Source organism: Dermacentor variabilis, chromosome 3, assembly GCF_050947875.1.
Source record: "Dermacentor variabilis isolate Ectoservices chromosome 3, ASM5094787v1, whole genome shotgun sequence".
Lineage (NCBI taxonomy): Eukaryota > Metazoa > Arthropoda > Arachnida > Ixodida > Ixodidae > Dermacentor > Dermacentor variabilis.
This window is the reverse complement of record NC_134570.1, coordinates 182,666,221-182,687,579: the sequence shown is the minus strand read 5'-3', so window position 1 is coordinate 182,687,579 and position 21,359 is coordinate 182,666,221. Positions and strand designations below refer to the sequence as shown.

The 21,359-nt window shown below is 42.8% G+C and overlaps 1 protein-coding gene across 1 annotated transcript in view; it reads left to right on the top strand.

Annotated features, from left to right (window-relative positions):
- The window catches only part of LOC142576558 (zinc finger FYVE domain-containing protein 21-like), an 88,614-nt gene extending 68,925 nt beyond the window's left edge, over window positions 1–19,689 (top strand). Inside the window, exon 6 of the mRNA XM_075686730.1 lies at window positions 11,241–19,689. Coding sequence (XP_075542845.1) covers window positions 11,241–11,282 — 42 coding nt within the window. The 3' untranslated portion in view covers window positions 11,283–19,689. The remainder of the gene's footprint in view (window positions 1–11,240) is intronic.
- The last annotated feature ends 1,670 nt before the right edge of the window (window positions 19,690–21,359 follow it).

The window sequence follows — 21,359 nt, the reverse complement described above, 5'->3', positions numbered from 1 at the left end:
TCTTGGCATTTGCGAAACAGGTGATAATGGCCACATGACCCTTTCGATCACTTGATTAAGAATAATTTTTTTCAATAGTCGTATTTCATCAATACATATCTGACATTACACACAAACTTAGCATAGCCTTCTCTCCATGTTCACAAAATTTGACCTTGGTAGCTGTAATTATGCCAGGGCAGCAGTAATAAGTTTTACACCCCTCATAAAACATGCTAATAACACTTTGTACAATTGCCACATGTAATCTATTGCAAAAAGGTGCACTTAACTCACCTATTTAGAAAGTTGCCTACATTACCATGCCCCTACTTTTTCCTAAATATGAATGCGGTGCCTTGTTTATAGTTCACGAAAGGTATTGGACAAACAAACTACGAGCCTCCTATGATGTTTTTATTTATTTATTTATTTATTTATTTATTTATTTATTTATTACAGAACCCACAGCGCCAGTGTGGCATTACAGTGAATGGGGGGTGGGGGGGGGGTCAAATAGTATATACAAGAAAAAGTACAAGTCATTTCATAATAAATGCAAAATAATTTAAGGCACAACATATACATCCTGAGAAACACAACTTCAGTCAATAACAGAATATGATATCTTAATGAAGAAAAAGAAAGATACATCGTTAGACAGCATTGGTCCTGAGAGCACAACTTCATTCATCAAAAGAACATGTTATAACAAGGAAGAAAAAAAAATGCATCATTAGACAGAATTGTTACAGAGTCCTGGGGAAAAAAGACATTCTTAGCGTTTCGGTTTTGCATTTTATTTCTCTTACCTTATCCACATGATCTTGACGTAAAGATACATAATCGGGCCTAAGTATGTACTTATCGCATTCAATACCAGTTCTAGAATGAAATATATTATGAAAGAACTTTAACCTGAGTGACTTTCTTCGTTCCTCTAATAGTTCCCAGCCAAGATTCTCTTTCGCACGTGATACGCTGAAATGCCTAGAGTAATTACGGAACACAAAACGAGCCGCTAAATTTTGCACTCGTTCTAACTTTTGTATGTCAACCTTTAGCCAAGGGTCCCATACAGTGCAAGCATAATCGAGGACAGATCTAACATTCGTAATATACAGGAGTTGCTTAGTTTCCGAAGGAAAATGTTTTGCATTTCGTCGCAAGAAACCTAGTACCCTACACGCCTTGGCTGAAACATATTCAATATGTCGGTGCCACGACAGATTGGGAGGTAAAAAAAACACCAAGATATTTGAACTCGAATACAGATGACAGCTGTTGAGTGCTTATTTTGTATTTAAATTCATGAGGAGTACGTTTTCTTGTAAAAGACAGGTAAAGTTTTCTGCAAATTTTTACGCATGCCCCAACTTTTGCTCCAATCCGTAACCTTGTTCAGATCCTCTTGCTAGGCAAGACAATCATTTTCATTATGAATAACTCTATATAACACAAAATCATCTGCGAATAAACGTATAGGAGATGAAATATCAACACATATATCATTCATGTAGATCAAAAATAGGAGGGGGCCCATGACGGATCCCTGTGGTACTCCTGATGTTGCCTCAATGTCATCCGAGTGTTGGCTGTTTAAAACTACTTTCTGGTGCCTTGAGCTTCAATATTCCTTAATCCAAGCAATAACTGATGTGTTTAAATGATACCATAACTTCTCTACTAATAAATTGTGGGGAACATCAAAAGCTTTCTCAAAATCGAGAAAAACCGAATCAACAGAGCAGCCGTTATCTAATGCACTTGCTATATCATGTGTTAGTTCTGTTAGCTGGGTAACGCAGGAAAAACCTGTGTGAAACCCGTGTTGCTGAGGACTTAGAAGTGAGTATCTGTTTAAGTGGTTTATAATGCTAGTAAAAAGGATATGTTCAAACACTTTGCAAACAATACATGTCAAAGAAATGGGTCGATAATTGAATACACTGTTACGGGGTCCAGACTTGCGCACAGGGACAACATTTGCAGATTTCCAATCAGGTAAGGCACTTTCTTGGAATGATTTATCAAAAATAACGCGAAGATATTTTGAGACAGAGTGAGCACACGATGATAGTAATGCAACAGCTAAGCCATCAGGACCGCAAGCCTTACAAAAGTCCAGCAGCTTTAGTATCAGTTCAATTCCCCTCTGATCAATCAAAATGTCTTCCATTGGTTCACCACCCATTTTGCCAAAATTCGTATTCATTTTGCTGCTGTTTCCACATGCAGAGAACACCGAAGCAAAGAATGAGTTGAAGCATTTTGCTTTGGCCAGATTTTCGTGAACACCGATGCCAGCATCGTCTAAGGGGGGAATTGATAAGTCGTCCTTTCTATTCATTTTGATAAGCTTCCAGAATACTTTAGGCTGGTTTTTAATTCGCGAGGGGAAAGAGCCAAAAAATTTTTCCTTGGCCTGTTACACTGCGATTTTCATTTCTTTTGTAAGTTGATGCAATTTAACTTTTCTTGTGGCCGAATGGTTCATTTTGTAGCTAGCATAAGCATACTGCCTTCGCTTGGCGATTTTGCGTACTTCCTTCGTATACCATGGCTGGGAAACCATGTATACCATGGCTGGGAGTCTGGGAAACATTTTGAATAACGGCGTGAGACACCCTAGAACACATGAATAAGTAACTTTCTAGAAGGGCTGTAATAAACCCACACTGATGAAACAGCTATCGCTTGTCACACAGACACGCTTCCCACTTCAATAAAATTTAATAAACCCACCGTGGTTGCTCAGTGGCTATGGTGTTGGGCTGCTGAGCACGAGGTCGCGGGATCGAATCCCGGCCACGGCGGCCGCATTTCGATGGGGGCGAAATGCGAAAACACCCGTGTACTTAGATTTAGGTGCACGTTAAAGAACCCCAGGTGGTCGAAATTTCCGGAGTCCCCCACTACGGCGTGCCTCATAATCAGAAAGTGGTTTTGGCACGTAAAACCCCACAATTTAATTTTTTTTAATGAAATATAAACGCCGTGCCTCGCATATAGTTTACCAAAGAAACCAGGAAAAGACATCAAATGCCTTATCAAACGCATAAAATTTAGAAGAGAGAGTATTTAGTAATTATTTTCAAAGCACATAAGCAATCTACACAGTTCTACCTTTTGCTATGCGTTCCACAAAAAGCACCCCCATTTATCTCAAAATATGAAATTTCTGCTGATCTTGCTCCAGCCAGGGAACATGCGCTAATGTAACTATTATGTAGAACAGGCTCAAAATGTGCATAGTGCATAGTGCATAGCCGTGCCAATAAAGTGACATTAATTTCAGTTTTTTTTTACTGTTTTGCACGTTTAATCATTAAGTCTGAGAAGATTTAACATAAAACGCATGCACTATTGGTGTTTTGTTTCATGACATTTGTTTGTGGGCTGTCATTACCAAAATTCCAAGGAATAACCTTTTCAGGAATGTAAGGCAACGTATGAGCAACTGTAGCGATAGAATGGTGTGGCAATATAACCTGTATATACAGCATGTCACATAGCAAGGCTTGTCATGTACATATAGCTAAATATTTATGGAAATTTTCACTCACAGACACCTTTGCCGACGCCAGCTTTTCTGCGACATGGGGCTCTTAATGTCATGTTAAAAATTCAGGGCAGTGCTGTAATGGTATTGCAATGGCTCTGCGCATTCGACAAGGTCGTTTTGAACAACACATCTAGGATAACTCTTGAATACACAGTCAGACCTGTGATGTCCTATGTAATGTTTTTTAATGCTGAAAAGCGACTGAGACTGCAATGTTATGTCTGCAATGTCTGGACAAAGATTCAGTAGTTTAGGCATCTCATAATTCAACAATTTCAGGCTGTAAAGCATGAAATCTGCATTTTATTTGGACCCAATCACTTCCCCTTTGTGTTTTCAAATATGTCTAGGCGGTCCAAGAAAGCTGGGCATGATCCAAAAAGCACAAGCTAAAATTTGTTATGGCAGGAACTGTCCATATGGTGCATCCCGCGCATCATCCGCTAAATCATGCCGTGGCAAGGCACGAAAGACAATCCTCATTGCCCAAGCAGGGGATATGTAAAAAAGAAAAGCATTACTTACCCTTGCAATACAGGATCCATTACGAAAGTAATACACATTTTCTGGGAAAAATATATTTATTGACCGGACGTGTACAAATGGCAAAATTCTTCAAAATACTCTCCCCCTGCATCAGTACACTTGCGGAGACATGTCTGCCACGCCTGGAAGGCATCCTGAAAGTCCTCAATGGGAATGTCTTTCAGGAACGCTGTAACATGCTTTTGAATGTTTTCCATGGTCTCCCAATGCTTTCCTTTCAGCGCTCTCTTCAGTCAAGGAAACAAAAAGAAAAATGTCGCACGAAGCCAAGTCGGGACTGTAAGGGAAATTGGGTAAAACCGGGGTGTTGCTCTGGGCCAGGAAGTTGGTAACGATGAAGGAAGTATGGCTGGGGGCATTGTCGTGGTGGAGCTTGACCATGTTTTTGATGTCAGCCCTCACTCGCGCGACCTGGCGTTTCAATCTATTGAGCACCTCCAGGTAAAAGGCTGAGTTGGCAGTTTCTCCCGGCTGTACAAACTCAAAATAGATGATTCCTTGGGCATCAAAGAAGACAGTGAGCATCATTTTGTTGCGAGACTTGCTCATTCGCGCTTTCTTGGGGTGGGGGATATTTTGTGTGTCACTCGCTGCTCTTTTTGATTCTGGGTCGTACTTGAACATCCAGGATTTGTCTCCTCTTACAACAGAGTTAATAAAGTCCGGCTAATTTTGAATCAAATCTAACAGTTCTTGACAGCGTAAAAATTGAAGTTCTTTCTGATCATCCATCAACACTTTCGGCACAAGCTTTGTGCAGACCTTGCGCATTTGCAGATCCTTGATCACTATCCCATGTACCACAAATGTTGCATGTGTAGGGCAGAACCCTCGCCACATTTCCCAACCTGTTTTACTGCGCTGCCATGGATAGTCGCGTTATAATAAAATAATGCGCATTACTTTCATAATGGACACCAGAAAAACAGAAAACAGAAAAACAGAAAACAGAAAAACAAATTGGTTTGTTGAATTTCTTAGCCTGCAGCGAAGAGTACCCGCTTACAATAGTTGAGGGGGGGGTGCGAGTCAAATGGCACATTTTGCCCCTCCGCTTTTTACTGCTGGGGGAGGGGTGTAGTGGGCACACTGCCCTCCCCCAGTAAATACGCCTATGCAGGCAAGTAGTATGTACTATAATATTGAGACCTCGCTATAGAGTAGTTGGAGGAAGAACCACAGCTACTTTGTTATATCGATTGCTTCGTTAAATACCTTATTCCCCCTTCACTGCATTATATGCCCAATAGGGTACACAACTTCAGACATGCAAAGAACATGACGACAGCATTGCGGGCCACCAAACCACTACACAGCCACATCTGTGATGACATTTTAATAAAACAGCAAGAGAATCTTTGGCGAATTGCAATGCGGGGCTTCTCAGCACCTGATGTGACACTTCTCTTTATGAAAGCTGCCTTCTATTCCAATGTGTTGATCGTCTGCTTCCGCTTTACGCTTTGTTCAATTATGTTGTTCTGAAACCGGCAAAACAGCAATGCAAATTGAGAACAGCTACTATGCCGCAATGTTAGCAAAGTCCTTTGTTGTCAAACAGCATGTGAAACACACCACGGTACATTGCCTATTCAGCTGGCTCGACCGCCAAGACTGTGTGGATGAGGAGGCCAGCGAACCTTGCGGTGCCGCCTTGACTTTATCAGCTCATGGCCTCCAAGATGCACCGTTGCTGGTGCAGTCCACCCCTAGCTGTATTAGCCTGCACAGTTTGCCACAGTAAGAGAAAGAAGTACAAAATGCACTGGTTTTAAACTAGAATTCCAGGACAAGTTTCTGCCAAGTGAGAAACGTGACGTGGCAGCAAATGCCTATGCTGCCACTGACAAGACAGCACCCATGGAATAGCATGGCATGACCGGGCCACGCAAAAGCATGCAAAAATAACAAAACATATTTTCGACATGGAGGAGCAGAAAAAAAGGTAGCGGGCAGCGTAAGGTCAGGCAGCTAGCCTCAGCCTAAGCAGACCTCCCCTGACCCCGCCCCGTCTTCTACCTGGGGCTGCTGGGAAGTCGGTCCTGCATGGGGAAACTGGGTCCTCCATCATTGCTGATCCATTTTAAGGTATTGTTTAGGTCGTGGCAAATTTTATAAAATGGCACCTGCTGTCGGCCATGGAGGAAGTAATACCGTATTTTCGCGATTCTAAGCATGCCCCCATTCTAAGCACCCCCCTCTGTTTCCGCGAAAAAAATTGGAAAAAAAGGTTGCATGCGAATCTAAGCACCCCCCTATTTGTTAGGAAGAGCGCATAGCCAAGGCCGCCAAGCACGCTTTATCATTCTGTCATCGAGCAGGAGCCGTCGGAGTCCCGAGGTGGCATGGCGTCCACGGCGCGAGTACGCCGCGTGCGTTTCACGGCCATCTGACCCTGGAGGTAAAGACCAAGCTTCGGAACATCAGGGGCGAATTGGTTGTGATTCCGGGTGGCATGAAGCCAGTGCTGCAACCCCTCGATGTTTCAGTCAACAAGCACTTCAAAGCCAATCTCCGACAGGAGTACGAAGAGTGGGTGCGAAACCCTGACCAAAAGAAGACGCCGACGGGAAAGCTGCAGGAAGTGTCCCCATCAGCCATGGCAAAGCGGATTTCAGACGCGTGGAAGCAGGTCCAAGTGGACGTTGTGGTCAAATCATTTAAGAAGTGCTCGGTCACAAACCAGTTTGATGGAACGGAAGATGACCTGCTGTGGGATACCGAGAGCTGCGGTTCAAGCGGTGCGAGGAACTAGAGTGGCAGTGATAGTGACTGAGCATCCGACACAAGCGGTGGGTTCACTGTTTGCACCAATTTTTCTTTTGAATGTTTGCAAAATAAAATGTTATTTCTCGCACCCGGCTCGTCGTGATGTCGCAGCAAAAGGAGGGAGTGGGGGTCATTCTAGGTTTTTCAAATCTAAGCACCCCCCTCACTTTGGGCATCGCAATCGTGAAAAAAGGGGGTGCTTAGAATCGAGTAAATACAGCAAGTGATTTTGTGTAGTTGCGTGCAATGTGCACTGAAGTTTGGAGGAAGGCTCTGGTATAGAAGGAAATCATCTGGCGCAAGACCAGAGGATTTCGGAGGCATCACTTGTGCTTACTGTCACTATTTCAGATTCGCCAGCATTCTTTCATTGAAGCACTCACAGAATGCCCAATCGCGGCCCAACTTTTTCGCACACTCCTTTAGGCTTTTCATATCGGCCACACCACACCTTGAACAGCAATGCACATTTTTCTTGTGAATTTTGCCTTGTCGCCTTTGCACCGAAAAAGAGGTGACATGAAACCTTTGCAGCAGACACAACCAAAGCAAGATGACTAGAAGATACTGCATGCCTATGACATGACAAGGGACTGCATTTCTTTTATATATTTCATGTCTGGGCTTCAGGATTGTCACGTGACGTTGCCTCCTAATTGTATCTTTCTTCCATTGTTTTCATGTCATGTACTGCAATACTGTGGACATGAGCAGAAAGTTATAGTTTTTCCAGCTTTCCGAGCCCCACTGTGTGTGTGTGTGTGTGTATATATATATATATATATATATAACCTTTAGTAACAGTTTCACTTGAAGCAACTTCTTGTAGTATCAAAGAATGGATCACCGAAGTGATGGCCTTGTATGAGTATCTACAAGACCTCATAGTAAGAGACAGTTTAATTTCCCAGCCCGAGTCCCCTCCCACCACCAATAGATTGGCGTCTCTCGGATGAGCAATGTGACAAGCGGATTCAGTTAAACACGTTAAGGAGATATATCAAGTCGCACAAATACATATCAATGAAAAAATCCATGCAACGCCTTGAGTGCTGTGTCCCTTCGTGCGTAGTGTTATGTTTCCGCTGGTGCTTATACGGTGGAAAATACGCTTGCTTCTCAGCTTCAGACGGGTTCTGGTGAAGTACCGATAAGCGACGTGCGGCTTTATCGTTAGTGCTCATGCTGTTTGTGGCTGGTAAACATTGCAGCGTCCGTAGGCGCAGAGAAGGGAGCTCGATTCACATTTTGTATTTCTTGTTTTATTGCAATAGTAAATATATCCACACTCAAGGCAAAGTCCTTCAATGCTTTTCTGGTCGCAAAACTCCACCGTAACGCTATGGGAGAACTTGCTATGTTGCCACAGCTGCCACGTGGCAGCGCTGGGTGCTCCCAGCGCTGCCGCGATTTGGGGGCTAGAAGAAAGCTGCATGCTGCTTCAGTTGGTTCTTTATTCTACGGCTAGGTGCCCAAGTAGTCCGGCGGCATCGGCAGTCGGTTTTCCTCATTTCAAAAGATAATTTGGTGATCTGTACCACATTGTCGCTTCGGCTACAGAGGTACAAGCGAAAAAGTACCATTATTTTGTTTGTCTAGTGACGCCGATGAGTGGGTGAAGTGGAAACGTGCAATACCGCGACATGACGCTGGCGGCTTTACCTTCGACTCAACACTTCAGAGTGTACGAAAAAGATTTTGACACCACTGACGTTGTTTGAAGCGATAAGCTAATTGTGAAAAGAGGCGCTGTGTCCTTGCCCGGCGCTGTTCCTTGGCTGTTCGAAGGGCTGATGGTGTGCTAGGCACCACGACAGAAATTGTGAATTTTTTTTCTCAGAGGCCGTCTGCACTTCTTCACAAGGGAAAAGAACAAACTTGCATGGGCAAGTAAGCGCGCAACATGACCAGCCAGTGGGGGCAAGAAAGTGATGTGCTGAATTGCTTCCTTAACGGTTTCGGCCATGAAAGCAAGCAGCAGTTCTTTTTTTTCACTGCTTTTTTTCAATGCGATAGATAATCGTAAAAAAATGCATTTGCCTCTTTTCATTCACTGTTATGTCAACCATGTTCAATTTTCTATTTTTAAACTACTTCATTAGAACTACTTCGTAGCTTGGTGTTTTTTGAGGTACTTACCATCCTATTATATATTTTGCATTCCTGCCTTGTTTACTGTAAATTTTTTTGTGCTGCAGTGTCATGTTCACAAACGTGTAATGAAATGTGCCATTATACTGAAGCTTGTGGCACAATGGGCATTAGTGTCTCCCCAGCTTGACACGTTTTTGGATATTTTGCCCCATGTTATGTGCTTCACATTCTGAATAAATCGGCAGTGCAGCAGTGTCATGCTCGTGAACACTTGTGCTGATTTTTGTTTAGATTACAGTAACATGAAACACCGCTTCATTTCAGTTAATCAAATCTCCCCAGTGCAGTCTTCATTACGCAATCTCATGCCATGCAAGTGTAGTCCGTCCAAGCAACACAGATTGTCATTATGAAGCATGCCAAATTGAAGTGGAGGTGATAGCAAGACTCATCCCAGAAAGCGAGAAATTTTTGAAAGCACAACCAACGCGAGAATTAGAGCTGCACAGGTGGCCGTGTGTAGTTGGGGAATGTGAAGTGAGACGCACTTTTGCTCATGCAATGCCTACGTAACATGAACTTGTCAAGGTTACGTGTTGGAAATGAACAGACGGTGGTTGCAAACTCAGAGTTGAGGCTAGGTTAGAAATCAGCGTGTATTCACGCGACACACGGGCGTCGCCTTGCGAAAGCTTCGCCGTTCCCGCTTTGAATTGTTGCTGACGCTCTCTGCGATAGGTTGCAGCAGAGCGAAGTTAGCTGTTATAAACTGTAAACACTGGAAATCTAGTAGCTTTTCTGTTCTTTAATGCCGCAGCAGCAAACTCCCGTGGCGTAGACGGTCTCATAGCAGATAGCTAGTGTGATCGGCGCTGCTTTAAGTCTCACTGCAAGGCTTAAATTTGCGAGTAGTTGGCAAGTTTCTTAGGCTTGCACAGTGTCAGAAGCCCATGCAAACGACCTATTCTTAAATAAATAATCTCGTGCTCCTCTGCCTGAGATAAGGAACAGCGCTGCAACGACGCATACATTTAATATTGCTGCGTCGGCACGACTGCCTCCGTCGTAGCCTTGTTATCTTGCAAAGGTCAGCAAAGTAGCTTTTTCACGCGCACATGCAATAACCACATTGTAAGTAAGGCGAAATATGAGTGGAGTAGAATGTTAGCTGTTTGATGAAAGATAAGCAGTTGCTTTGAACCAGTACAGGAGTTTCAGCCGAGCGCGGTGCGTGTGGGCACGGAATGCCCCCACGCTATCAGCAGCGACCCTATAGGCAGCTTCTGTCCCTGTATGAAACTGCGGGTGGAGTTTCGTGATCAGAAAAGCATTGAAAGACTCTGCTCAAGGTAAGTTTTCACTGTCGTCATCGCTGTGTTGTTCTGTATAAATTTGAATAGCTATGAGTGAGTGACCCATACACTGTGGCTGCGAAAGAAAGCATGCAACAGTGAGCCGGAAAGGATGGCGGCTTTATCTTAATGGCCATTATCTGCCTACGTGCTCAATGCTAGGGTTGGTTGGAGTTCACGTGATGGAACATGTGCTTGGGAAAGAGAGCGCTTTTGCAATGCAATGACAAAGGGCGTGCAGGGATGCCCCTACCAGAAAACTTCGGAGGAGGCTTGGGCTCCGGAGCTCTCTCATAGTCGCTGCCTATGACTGTGGATGCAATATGTGGGTTCTACCATTTCTCGACCGTCCGTTATGCGCAGAGAGCAACATTATCTGGTGGCATTCCAGAGAACCGAGCTTTGTGTCATGTAACTGTGCTGTCCACTGTCAGAAAAAACACCAGAGGACATTAAGACAGCCGAGTGTCCCCACAGCTATGGCATGACACTTCGATGAGATAATGCCACCGGGTGTCCTCGAGGCATAGCGATAACCATGGGGATTGGACAATAACCAGGGCAGCAGTGCTCCACAAAAGGCACTTTGCAGTTAGGTAACATTACTCACAAGTTAAAAGAAGTCTTGGTACAAGTGACGTTGTATTGTGCTAGGACATTAGGGCATTGTTATCCCATAACAAATGGTGCAATAGGAGCGAGACCAGTGTGAAACTTTAGTAATTTGGTGACTCAATGTGCGACACCCTGTCTATTAGTTGAGCTAAGGCTTTTAACCACGTGTACATGAACACACAGATAGAGCATATCAGTTGGCTGTTTAAAATGGTCCATTCAGCCTGTGTCAAATGACCAAATCACGTATATATATATATATACACATATATATGTATATCACATTCTTGCTTGTGTTCTTTGTGTGTGCGCATTCACAGGCCTTCCGGATGATTCACAGCCCGGACGTGTCACCGGAATGACTGCAACAGGGCCCATTCAACAACCACGGCGGGCACTTCCTGCTGCTGCAGCCCCGCTGACTGGCGGCCCTGCTGATATGACTCGCACCATTTCACGTCTGCAGTGCTGCTCCTGCTCTGACATTTGGACATTGAGCATATCTGCATGGTGCCGCCTGTATGGACCTTGTACAGTTGGGGGGTGAACGATTAGATACCATGGGTGCCGCAAAAAGGAATTGCAGTACTGTAGACTGATGCAGGCGAAAAGTCCAGCACACTTACTGCCGCATGCTATGAAAGCATTGTATCTGTCGAGCCTGTAAGTCCAGGCCATGAGAGAAATTCAGCATGTTGTTTCCAAGACTCTTGGGGCATCAAAATTTGTGCTCCTTGTCACGCATATGTGCACACTGTTGCACTACATGCAGTGCAGAATTGCACGTAACTTTACTTCATATCATACTGTGTCTGACATGTGCAATGGACGTCTTGTGCAGAGCATGTGGTGTACTGTTAAAGATAGCATGCGAACTTGTCTTGGGAGGAACCCACTGTGGGGCAAGTCCAGAAGGATCAGGCTCTGCAGGTGACCGACATGCAGCCGATGGTGCGGGTTGACCTGCATGTGCACCGATACCAGAGGGCGCTATTTCCTTCACCATCCATTGCTGTACTCTTCGCAGTGTGTGAGTCACAGCCATTTTACCGGTTTGTAACTTTGAGGTCGACGAGATAAAAAGAGAAATGTGCATAATGGTGTGAAAGCTTTCTTTTGGTTAGTCATAATGTCTCTTTGGACCGCAGTGCATACAGCTTGTGTGTTTTTAGAACAACCTTAAAAAGCATATTTCCCACTTTACTGTTGCTTTTTCTACACTTGACATATTGCAGATAGATTGCATGTTTTTGGGGACATCATTCAACAAAACAATTTGCATCTTCGCTTGCCTAGGTTTTCCAAAATTTTGTTCTCTGATAGGTGGCAAAACCAACTCATGTTTCTGTAGCTGCTCGCTTATTGAACAGCAAAGTGTGCAGTGTTTCCTTTCTTCTTTCAGGATGAACCAGGCAAGCAAACATGCGATGGGATTTGCTGCACAAAGCATACCAAACTAGGGGGGTGGGGGGGATCCTATGTTGTTGCATAATTTCATTGAAAGTGAAGCAGGTAGGTATGAAGTTTTCTGCTAAATGTGTTAATGCAGAAACACGGGTCACTGTATGTGTCTGTAGAAAAAATGTTGAAAAAGTCATAAACTGTCTGTCATTCACTGCTATGGCACCTAAGTAGGGTGACATTTGATTCATGTTTCTAGCAATTTGGAACAGACACACAGTTCTTGGCGTCGCATTTTTAAACTCTCTGCTCTTGCAATTAAGTCGTCTCTGACAGCTCGGTACAGATGAGGAGAAAGTGAAACTTTATTATGTTATAGACAAGTGTTGTTCGTTCCTTATGTGCGCATAACAAACATTTTCTTTTTACCTGTGGGACATCATACAGCTAATTTTGAGTTCTTAGTTTGCACAAAAGGTAAATTTGTCGAGTCATTTCTTTGTCTGTGGTGACAGTGCTACGAAAGTGTATAGACCTTCTGCTACTGCTTCCGCTTGGTATAGCAATGCCCTACTCTTCCTGCTTCAAGCGATATGCGAGAACTAGAATGCTTACAACATCAAGGCATGTCTATTTGCTGTTTTCAATGTAGATGCATTGTGTTTTAGCCATGCTTTTTTAATGTTTCATTCATCACGAGCATGCATCTCGTGTTGTGTCAACTGCCTACCTTGGTAATAGTACAGTCCTGCCAGTTTTGTCTGTTCCAAGAAAAGAGTTCATGTACACTCTGGTATTGTGCCCAACAAGTCTTCCTAGTTCTCAGCTGAGCCACTGTCAAATTCTTCCTTTGTGGGTTAGACTATTACTTCTAGGTTGTTGCGGAATTTATATTTTCATGAAAGGGCTCATTCCATCGGGGGAAAGTGGTGATTGTGGGCATCAGACAAGGCTTCCTGTAAGCCAATGTGGGTGACAAACGGAAACAGGCTTGTTAGTCTGTCTATGGTCATTGTTACATTTATGCAACCTCTTGCTTTAAAATTCTCATTGTTTAATTGTCGTTGCTGTTGTTTGAGGATGAGCGTGCAATGATTTGTCCTGCTTTACCCACTGCGAGTGCTTATGCTTGAAAGTCGTTTGGCACATTGGTTATGTCTTTTTAATTTGTTGTGCCAGACTACCCGAGTCTGCCAGAGACACTGTGTGCAGTACACCAATGCTCATTGACTGAGGGCAGTGCCTCGGGTAGCCTCGAGCAGCAAGTGTCGACAATACGAAGAAGGGCATGCATAAATTTCTTTAGGGCAGTTGAGATGGTTGCATGACTACTAGCAGTGCTACTTGTAGTCTTCTCGGCTGGCCTCACCATAAGGTGGAGGTAAACTGTTGCGTGTGTGCACTGTGAAGCATGTATTGCATGAAATTGTAGGCCCATCATGTTACGTCGCACAACATTGTACAAGGTTTCCTAATCAAAAGTAGCATCTGTGAGAAGCATCGGTTCAGCAAGACAGGAACAAAAATTGGGTGTGAACAAGCAAGCTTGTCCCTACGCCTGTCGACTATGTTACAGGTGGGTTGTAGAGGTTGCCAGCATAGGCATTTTTAACACTATTGACCACTGCACTTTATAATCTAGTATACGTCATATGTGCATGATGCCCACTGGAGTTTATTTTCCTGTATGGAAATTTCTCTATGGATATCTTCGGTGTTTTTTGTCGTGAAAATGTTAACTTCACATCACTGTGGACAAAATTAGGAAATTCTTGGAATGTATAGCAGCTAGAGATGTCTGCACTGATGGAGCGAAAATGAAGTCTTCTATATGTATTGGAAAACTAAGGGACAGCTATGACATGTGCAGAATGTAGTGTCCAAACTCCATTTGACAGGATGTGGTACTACAGTGGCAGATGAGAACATTAGGCAAGACTATTGGATATTCCCGTCCAATGTTCTACCGCATATCCTTCAGCTGTCTTCCTGTGGGCTTTGGTGAATCATGCAGTACGTATTTGGTAGAAGCGCACACTTTTATGAAGTATGCAAACGTGACAAACACTTTTAACGCTGCTCAGACAAGTTTTTGTCACTGCTCAGACAAGCTATAAGTGTTAGCAGACGAGGGCATGTCATGGCCTTCAGCTGTACATGCCCGATACTCATTATTTCCACCATGTTGGCCTGTTTCTTCCATTAACTGTTGAATTTAGCCTCAAAATGTGAGAATTGTTTTGAATTATCTTACCCACACAATACAAACAGAACGGCTGCTGCCTTTGAGCAGTGCACACTGTCTTTGATAAGGAGGTAGCTACTTGGGGTGCAGTTCTAAACACTCGATTCTGCATGGCCACAGAGCCAATGGTGCAGACATTTTCGTGGAGCTCATTGGGACAATCACAGTACATATAATGCTCTGAAAAAAAAAAAAAAAGTCATAAGCAGGTGTTTCGCATGCAAATAGCTAATTGCCATCGGACAATGCAAGGCTAACAGAGAACTGACTTTTTATTTCTAAAGAGTTGTGCAGCCGACTGTTCTCTAGCCCTTTCGGCCCTTGTGGTGTCCATTGTGAATGACAGAAACCATCCGACACAATTCATGAAACAAAGTCAATAGAAAAAGTTATGCTTTCCATGTGAAGCCAGTATAGTCTTGAGGCAATTTCCAGAAATTCAGGTGAAATGGTGCAAGACAACCATTCTTCTGCGGAAAAATCAAACTAAGATAATAGTAGTAGCAGTAACAGTGGTTCCTTTCACTTAAGGACGTCATCAGCACCGTACATTTGGGGCATCTGGCTTCAAGATTTCACTGTACAATAAAAATATCTTGGAATAACAGCTAAAAAAAAAATTTGAAAAAAGTGGATTTTACGACTCGCATACGAGGTACATTCTGAAAGTAAGTTTTTTTTAAAGAAGGTGGTACACCAGTTGAAACAAACAATCAGCATAAGAATCTCCACCCGTTGCTGGCTCAACGACGGAAGCACTGTCAGCGTAGGAAGGATGAGGCCTGCACGGAGTGCCGAAGAAGAGAGTAGCAGCAGACTGGCATGCCCATGGTTATTCGAGTACAAATCACGGTGGCAAACGGATGTGTGCTGACAATGTGGTCACCAACGGAAGTGCTTGCTGTTATCCGGTATGAATGAGCAGCTGTTTCCTGCATTGAAAGACGCACTTTCAAGACGTCACTTAGAAAACAACACCGAGGTGGAGCAAGTTGTGCGACAATTCCTTGCATTGCAGGGCACCGAGTTTTACCAGAGTGGTGTCTTCAAACTGACTGCATACTAAGACAAATGTCTCAACGTCGGTGGCGACTACGTGAAAAAATAGTGCAAAGTGACGTCCTAAAGTTCATGATGCCATGGTGTACTTTTTTTTTGCATTATATTTCCCATGTGAAAATAAATGACGAAACTTACTTTCGCAACATCCCTCATAATAGCTCATTTTGCGGTGTGCGAATTTGACGCCAGCAGGGCTCAGTGGTTGTAAAATTGATATTATGAGTAGCCAACTTGATTTCATTCATGGGTGTCTTGGAGCATCTAGAAGTGTAGAGGGCACTTTTGTAGTTTTTCAGCATGTTTACTTGTTTGGGACTGTTATTTACCTGACAATGTGATATAACCCCATGGAACATTCAGGTACATGTGGGTTATTCACCAGTAAAAACAGACTCACTGAACTCTTGTGCCAAACCTGTTCAATAGATGTAAAAGAAAGTGAAGATTGCTTCAAGGAGCTTGGCCTACGAATATTGAGAACTCGGCTTGAGGGGGGGGGGGGCGACTTGGGACAGGAGGTCTCAGCACCTGTGATAAGTTTTTTTTTGGTACAGTTATATTTTCTTCTTTCAACGTTACCTGAGCCAACATACATTTGACGGAAATAAAATCCAACTTTTTCAGCCCCTACAATATAATATGTATGATACCTGTATGTTTTTCTAAGAATACATCAAGTGCCGGTTCGCAACCTTTGAAACCCGGTGGTGACCCTTGGCACCGTATCTATAACTTTGCTCAAAATGGTAAAATTAAAATTCTTCTATTTCTATCATGCTTGTGAAAGCTTTTTTGCACTAAACAAGAAGCGAGAAATCTCTGCCCAAAGAAGAAAATTCAGGGCCGAGAGGGCTAGTAATGTGCATTTAACTGGGCACTTAGATGCCAGCACCATGCCAGGTACTACAGTTCTCGGCTGTGGCAGCATCTGTACAAGAATCTCGCAATTTGTAACCTTCCATGGATGCTGCAGCAGCAGAATCAACAAAATGTGCATGTTAGTAAATGTACGCCGCTTAGAGAAGTATTGGACCCTACTTGTGTTTGTTATTGCAACTTTTGTCGGTAACTGGTACAACTTCAGAAAGACATGTAAAGTACTGGGATAAATGGTAATGTGAGGAGTTGAGGAAATCTTCAGGGAATACCAGGAAGCCATTTGCTCGGCAACACGTAATTTGTATCCACAGGCTTGAGCAGTTCTCTTTAATGCTAAGCGGGTCAGTTATGTGCAAAAATTAAATGAGGCACATTGTTGTGATATTTAAGCATGTGAGTGATAAATGTTGTATGAAATGTAAAATTTTTGGCAATTTTTCACATTTCTCAGCTTCCGAATAATTTTCACAGGAAAAAAAACTTTCCTGTACACTTTGAGATGCTGCTGCTTGGACCACCTTCTTTATTTCACCACAGATTTGGGGAATGAATATGTTGATGTGTAGCTTGGATCTGCATTTCTGTATCTAATGAACATACATCTGTGCTTGTATCTTGGATAGAGTTAATAATTCAACTTAAAGCTTAACCAATTTCAGGTAGTTTACATACGACCTTACCAATGGTGTCGCACAATTGCTGGCACCGCCACCGAGAATAACGTGTTATCAAAAAGTATTCTGCTCGTCTCTTCACATTCAGTAATTTTTCTTAGTTGTGGCTCAAGAATTCTGTCTAACATTCTTGTGTAGAAGCTGTAAAAAATGGTCTTTAGCTTGTCCAACATGTCACTTGAGAGAACAAGTTCTCAATTTATTTCGAAAGCAGATCTAAAATATTTCACCCAGGCGTTCTTGCATGCCGCGCTGTAACATTGCATTCGAAATTCTCCTTCGTCCTTCTTGCCAAAAGCTCCATATTTTGCTAATGGCAACGTCGAAGTATACTGATGTTTCTTTGGTAGAGTGATGCCCGCATTTTTTTTCTGAGATTCTTTGAAGTGCTACCCCTGTTGTTTTGCTGACATGTTTACAAAAACAGCCTATTGATTGGGTTAGTGTCAAAGCATCTTTAAATAATTAAGCTTAGTAGAAGACAAAGAAAGGTTCTTGACACAAGAGATTGCAGGACTTGTAATAACTGCGTTAATGTGCCACTGGTGTGAACGAGCTAGAGAACTTCGCTTCTTTTCACCAACAGAAGTTGTTAATCACGTATTTATGTGCCTGAGTGATCAACCTGTACATATACTTGGTGTTTCAACGAACACTTTCAAAATGTTTTAAAGCTTGCCTGTAGCAAATAGCACAATCCCATTTCATGAGCTGGTCTACTCAAAGAGGCAGAAATTACTTGCACAAAAAAATTTAATGCGCAATCGACTAAATAACAAAAATCGCTAATTAAATCTAACTAATAACATCATGGCCCATATTGCAGCTTGCAAATTCTAGCCGTGGAGTTTGTGAGGTGGATGCACTCGGAACGAATTCTCAGGATGACAACAGTGTCAAGTTGGTAATTACCGAACTTTGCAGAGAAATGCATTGGCATTGCCATTACTTTCTTAAGAAAACATCATGTTTGCATTCAAGCACAGAAGTAACTGGAACGCCAATGTATTTCTCAGCAAAGTTCAGGAATTAATATCAAAACTGGTGTCATCCCGAGAATTCATTCCAAGTGGATCCGCCATGTGAAATCCATGGATATAATTTGTAAATTGCAATATGGGCCATAATCTCATTAGTTTAAAAGTTCATTCGCGATTTTTATTAGTCGTTATGAACTTAAATTTTTTTTACAAGTAGTGTCCTCCACTTCGAGTAGACCAGCTCATGAACAAGAATTCTGCCATCTGCCACAGGCAACCTTTAAGGGTTATTGAAAGTGTTCACTGAAACACCCTGTATTTTTGAATGTTTCATTCTTCTGTTATGTTGGGATTTTCTGCATGAATTCTGTGGCTGGCACAAACATTGAGTTGAAACAACACATGTTGAAAGTCAGCACCTTATCTCCACATTGGGCATTGGTCTTGGTGTACAAAAATCAGCATTTTTGTCATGCTCACACTTGGTATTTGTACTTAACAATTTGCTATTACATGCTTCTTTTTCTTTTTTCATCTTATTGCTATTGTCTTACTTTCTCTCAGGATCAACGAGACCAATGGTCTCGTGGAAAGCATGGTGAAGGGAATGCGCACCTGTCGAATGCCTTTGTGGCGCATAGTTTTAGCCAAAATGTGGCAGTGTACGCTGTGTGTGTGTTCTGCGTGTGGAGGATTAGATTTATTTCCCACCTTCCCACTCCACACATTTTTCTCAATGCAAACTTTGAAGGCTTTAACATTAGTATGCTGCTTTAAAGCTGCCAAATGATAATGAGAGATATTGTTAGCACAGAGATGTTTGACAAGCATTGTCAGCTGGTCCTGATGCTCTTGTTTGCATATTGTGGCATAAAGGAGCTGTTCTGCCTTCCAGCCGTGGCCAGCGATGGTCATAAAGACAGTCGGTAGTAATAAAGGTAAAACTTGAGCAACGAATCAAGCGCGCCTGATGTGTTCGGGAGTGCTGCGCTATCATACAGTAATTTGTGTGGAAGTGTATATGTGTTGTTTTTTCAGTGCCGATGTTTTCTCACCACCAAGAAGTTTTGCTGAAGTAGCTTCCTTTAATGTGCATGGCATTGTATAGCTGGCCAGTGAAGATGTGTGTATGTGTGTTTCTTTATACACTGCAGGCATTCAAGATGCAAATTATTTTTGTTGCGTGACATACAAAGGGTTGCCGTTAGACAAGTGCCTTATGGAGTGTACCAGAGTATGTTTTATGTTGTCCATTCATTTTATATTCATGTTGTAGTGTACAGGAATTACTGTGTCCGTATACCAAGCCTGGTTTTGGTGCGCACCTGTTCTTGCTCCCCATGCATGTACAACCCATGTTCTTGTACCAAGAGCGTTCTTAAAAACTGGGGAGTTTGCAACCAACTTGTGTGTATGTAGTGTACTGTAGTGAGCTCGTGTGCAATGCTTCTGACATTACCCTACTGTTTACACGATTCACGCAACACCTGTTTTGGCATGCTTAAATAATAAAGCTGTATCGTTGGTACATTGAAATGTCCATCTTTGTGCGGGTGGAAACATTCTGAAACTTAACCACCATCACTACTGATGCTTTGCTGCAGCTGCATGCTTAGTGTGGCTTATAAAAGAACTTATGACCGGCAGGAACAAAGCAAGAGAGAGATAAGGAAAGAGGAGTTTAATCTAGTTTGGTTGGCTAACATGTTAAAAAACAGTTAAATGTGTGCTAATATCGGAAAGGGTCAAATAATGAATCTAATACTACCCTAGTTGATTGAGTCATTGAAATGGGTATTTACTATCCGCGAATATGAGTTTTTCAAATTGTTTTCAAAATTTTCATATCGCTGATTGTGCCTAATAAATTACATATAATGAATTGTAACCAATTACATTTTAATTAGTCATTTGTTTTCTTGGTAATGCTCACTGCAATTATTTTTAGTAGCTAATTATATGTAACCAGTTACATTTTCCACGAAACAAGCTGCAACAGGTGACAGCGTTAAGCACTTAAATTTGGCAGGAACTACCGATTACAAAACAATAAAACATGCACATGGTTTACCTCTGTCCCACAATCGGTGTCCTGCAACTATGCCTTGGTCACTTAAACATGGCAGTCCTGCATATTTGCACTCTTCCCCTAGAAGTCCAACCTCGGAGCTTTTTTTCTCATAATAAAGATTGTCTGAATATATATGACACAGGTTCGATTCAGCCCAGCACCAGAGAAATGTTCAAGAATTTTTCGCTCATTGAAAGGCGGCGCATACTCAATGACCCAAGAGGTTCACTGAAATGTGGCACACACCGAGTGACCCATGTTGGCATCGGCGATTCATTGGAGAGCAACAGATGTCCAGTGGCACATGCGAAGTGACTGATTGATGAGTGACAAATAAATGCCCATGGCAAATGCCAGCTCACCAAAGTTAGAATGAAAGAGGTTCACTCAAGAGGCGCATGTAACATACTCAGTGACACAAACGATTGATTTCTAACACAGTTTCCTCAGCACAGCAGCGCAATGCTCTACCCAGTGACCCAATTAGGTTGGCGAGTTACGAGACAAAGAACCTGGAAAGTGCGTGCAACCAAGAAATGCCAATTGGATTAAAAATTAAGTACCATGTTCTGTTCTGTAAGCTCGAAGCAGCTTATTTTTGTTTTAGGCTGGCAACTTTTGTGTGTGCTCTTTTATGTCGATAGCTGTATATATATTCAGTTTTAAGATTAAAAGAGGGCAGTACCAGCCTGCTCGTTGACGGGAGCGATTCGCCGTTTGTGTCTTCTGCGCCCTTTTTCCATGTGGCCCCTTCGCGATACAACATGAATGATGATGAGGATTAACTAAGGACAGCAGCCACCATGTTCGACTGCAACCTGCCCCCACTGTTTCTTGCTAGGCAAGGATACAGTGAACTAGAAAGTAAACTGTAGCTGTGGACGTAAGCGTTTCTCAACTGCTTGGAAGCCCTCGTTGGAGACGAGCTGTCAAACAAGCTCTGCAAAGTGATACTGCTCAATGCACTTGGCTTGGAGGGGCAGCGGGTGTACTACAGTTTCATTTCAGACAAAGCAGACATCGGCACGGATGTCAAAGACAATTGCACCGACGTTTTCAAAGAGGCACTTGCAGTGCTACACAAGCATTTTGCCACGATGGTGAGTGAACTGATAGAGCGGCACCAT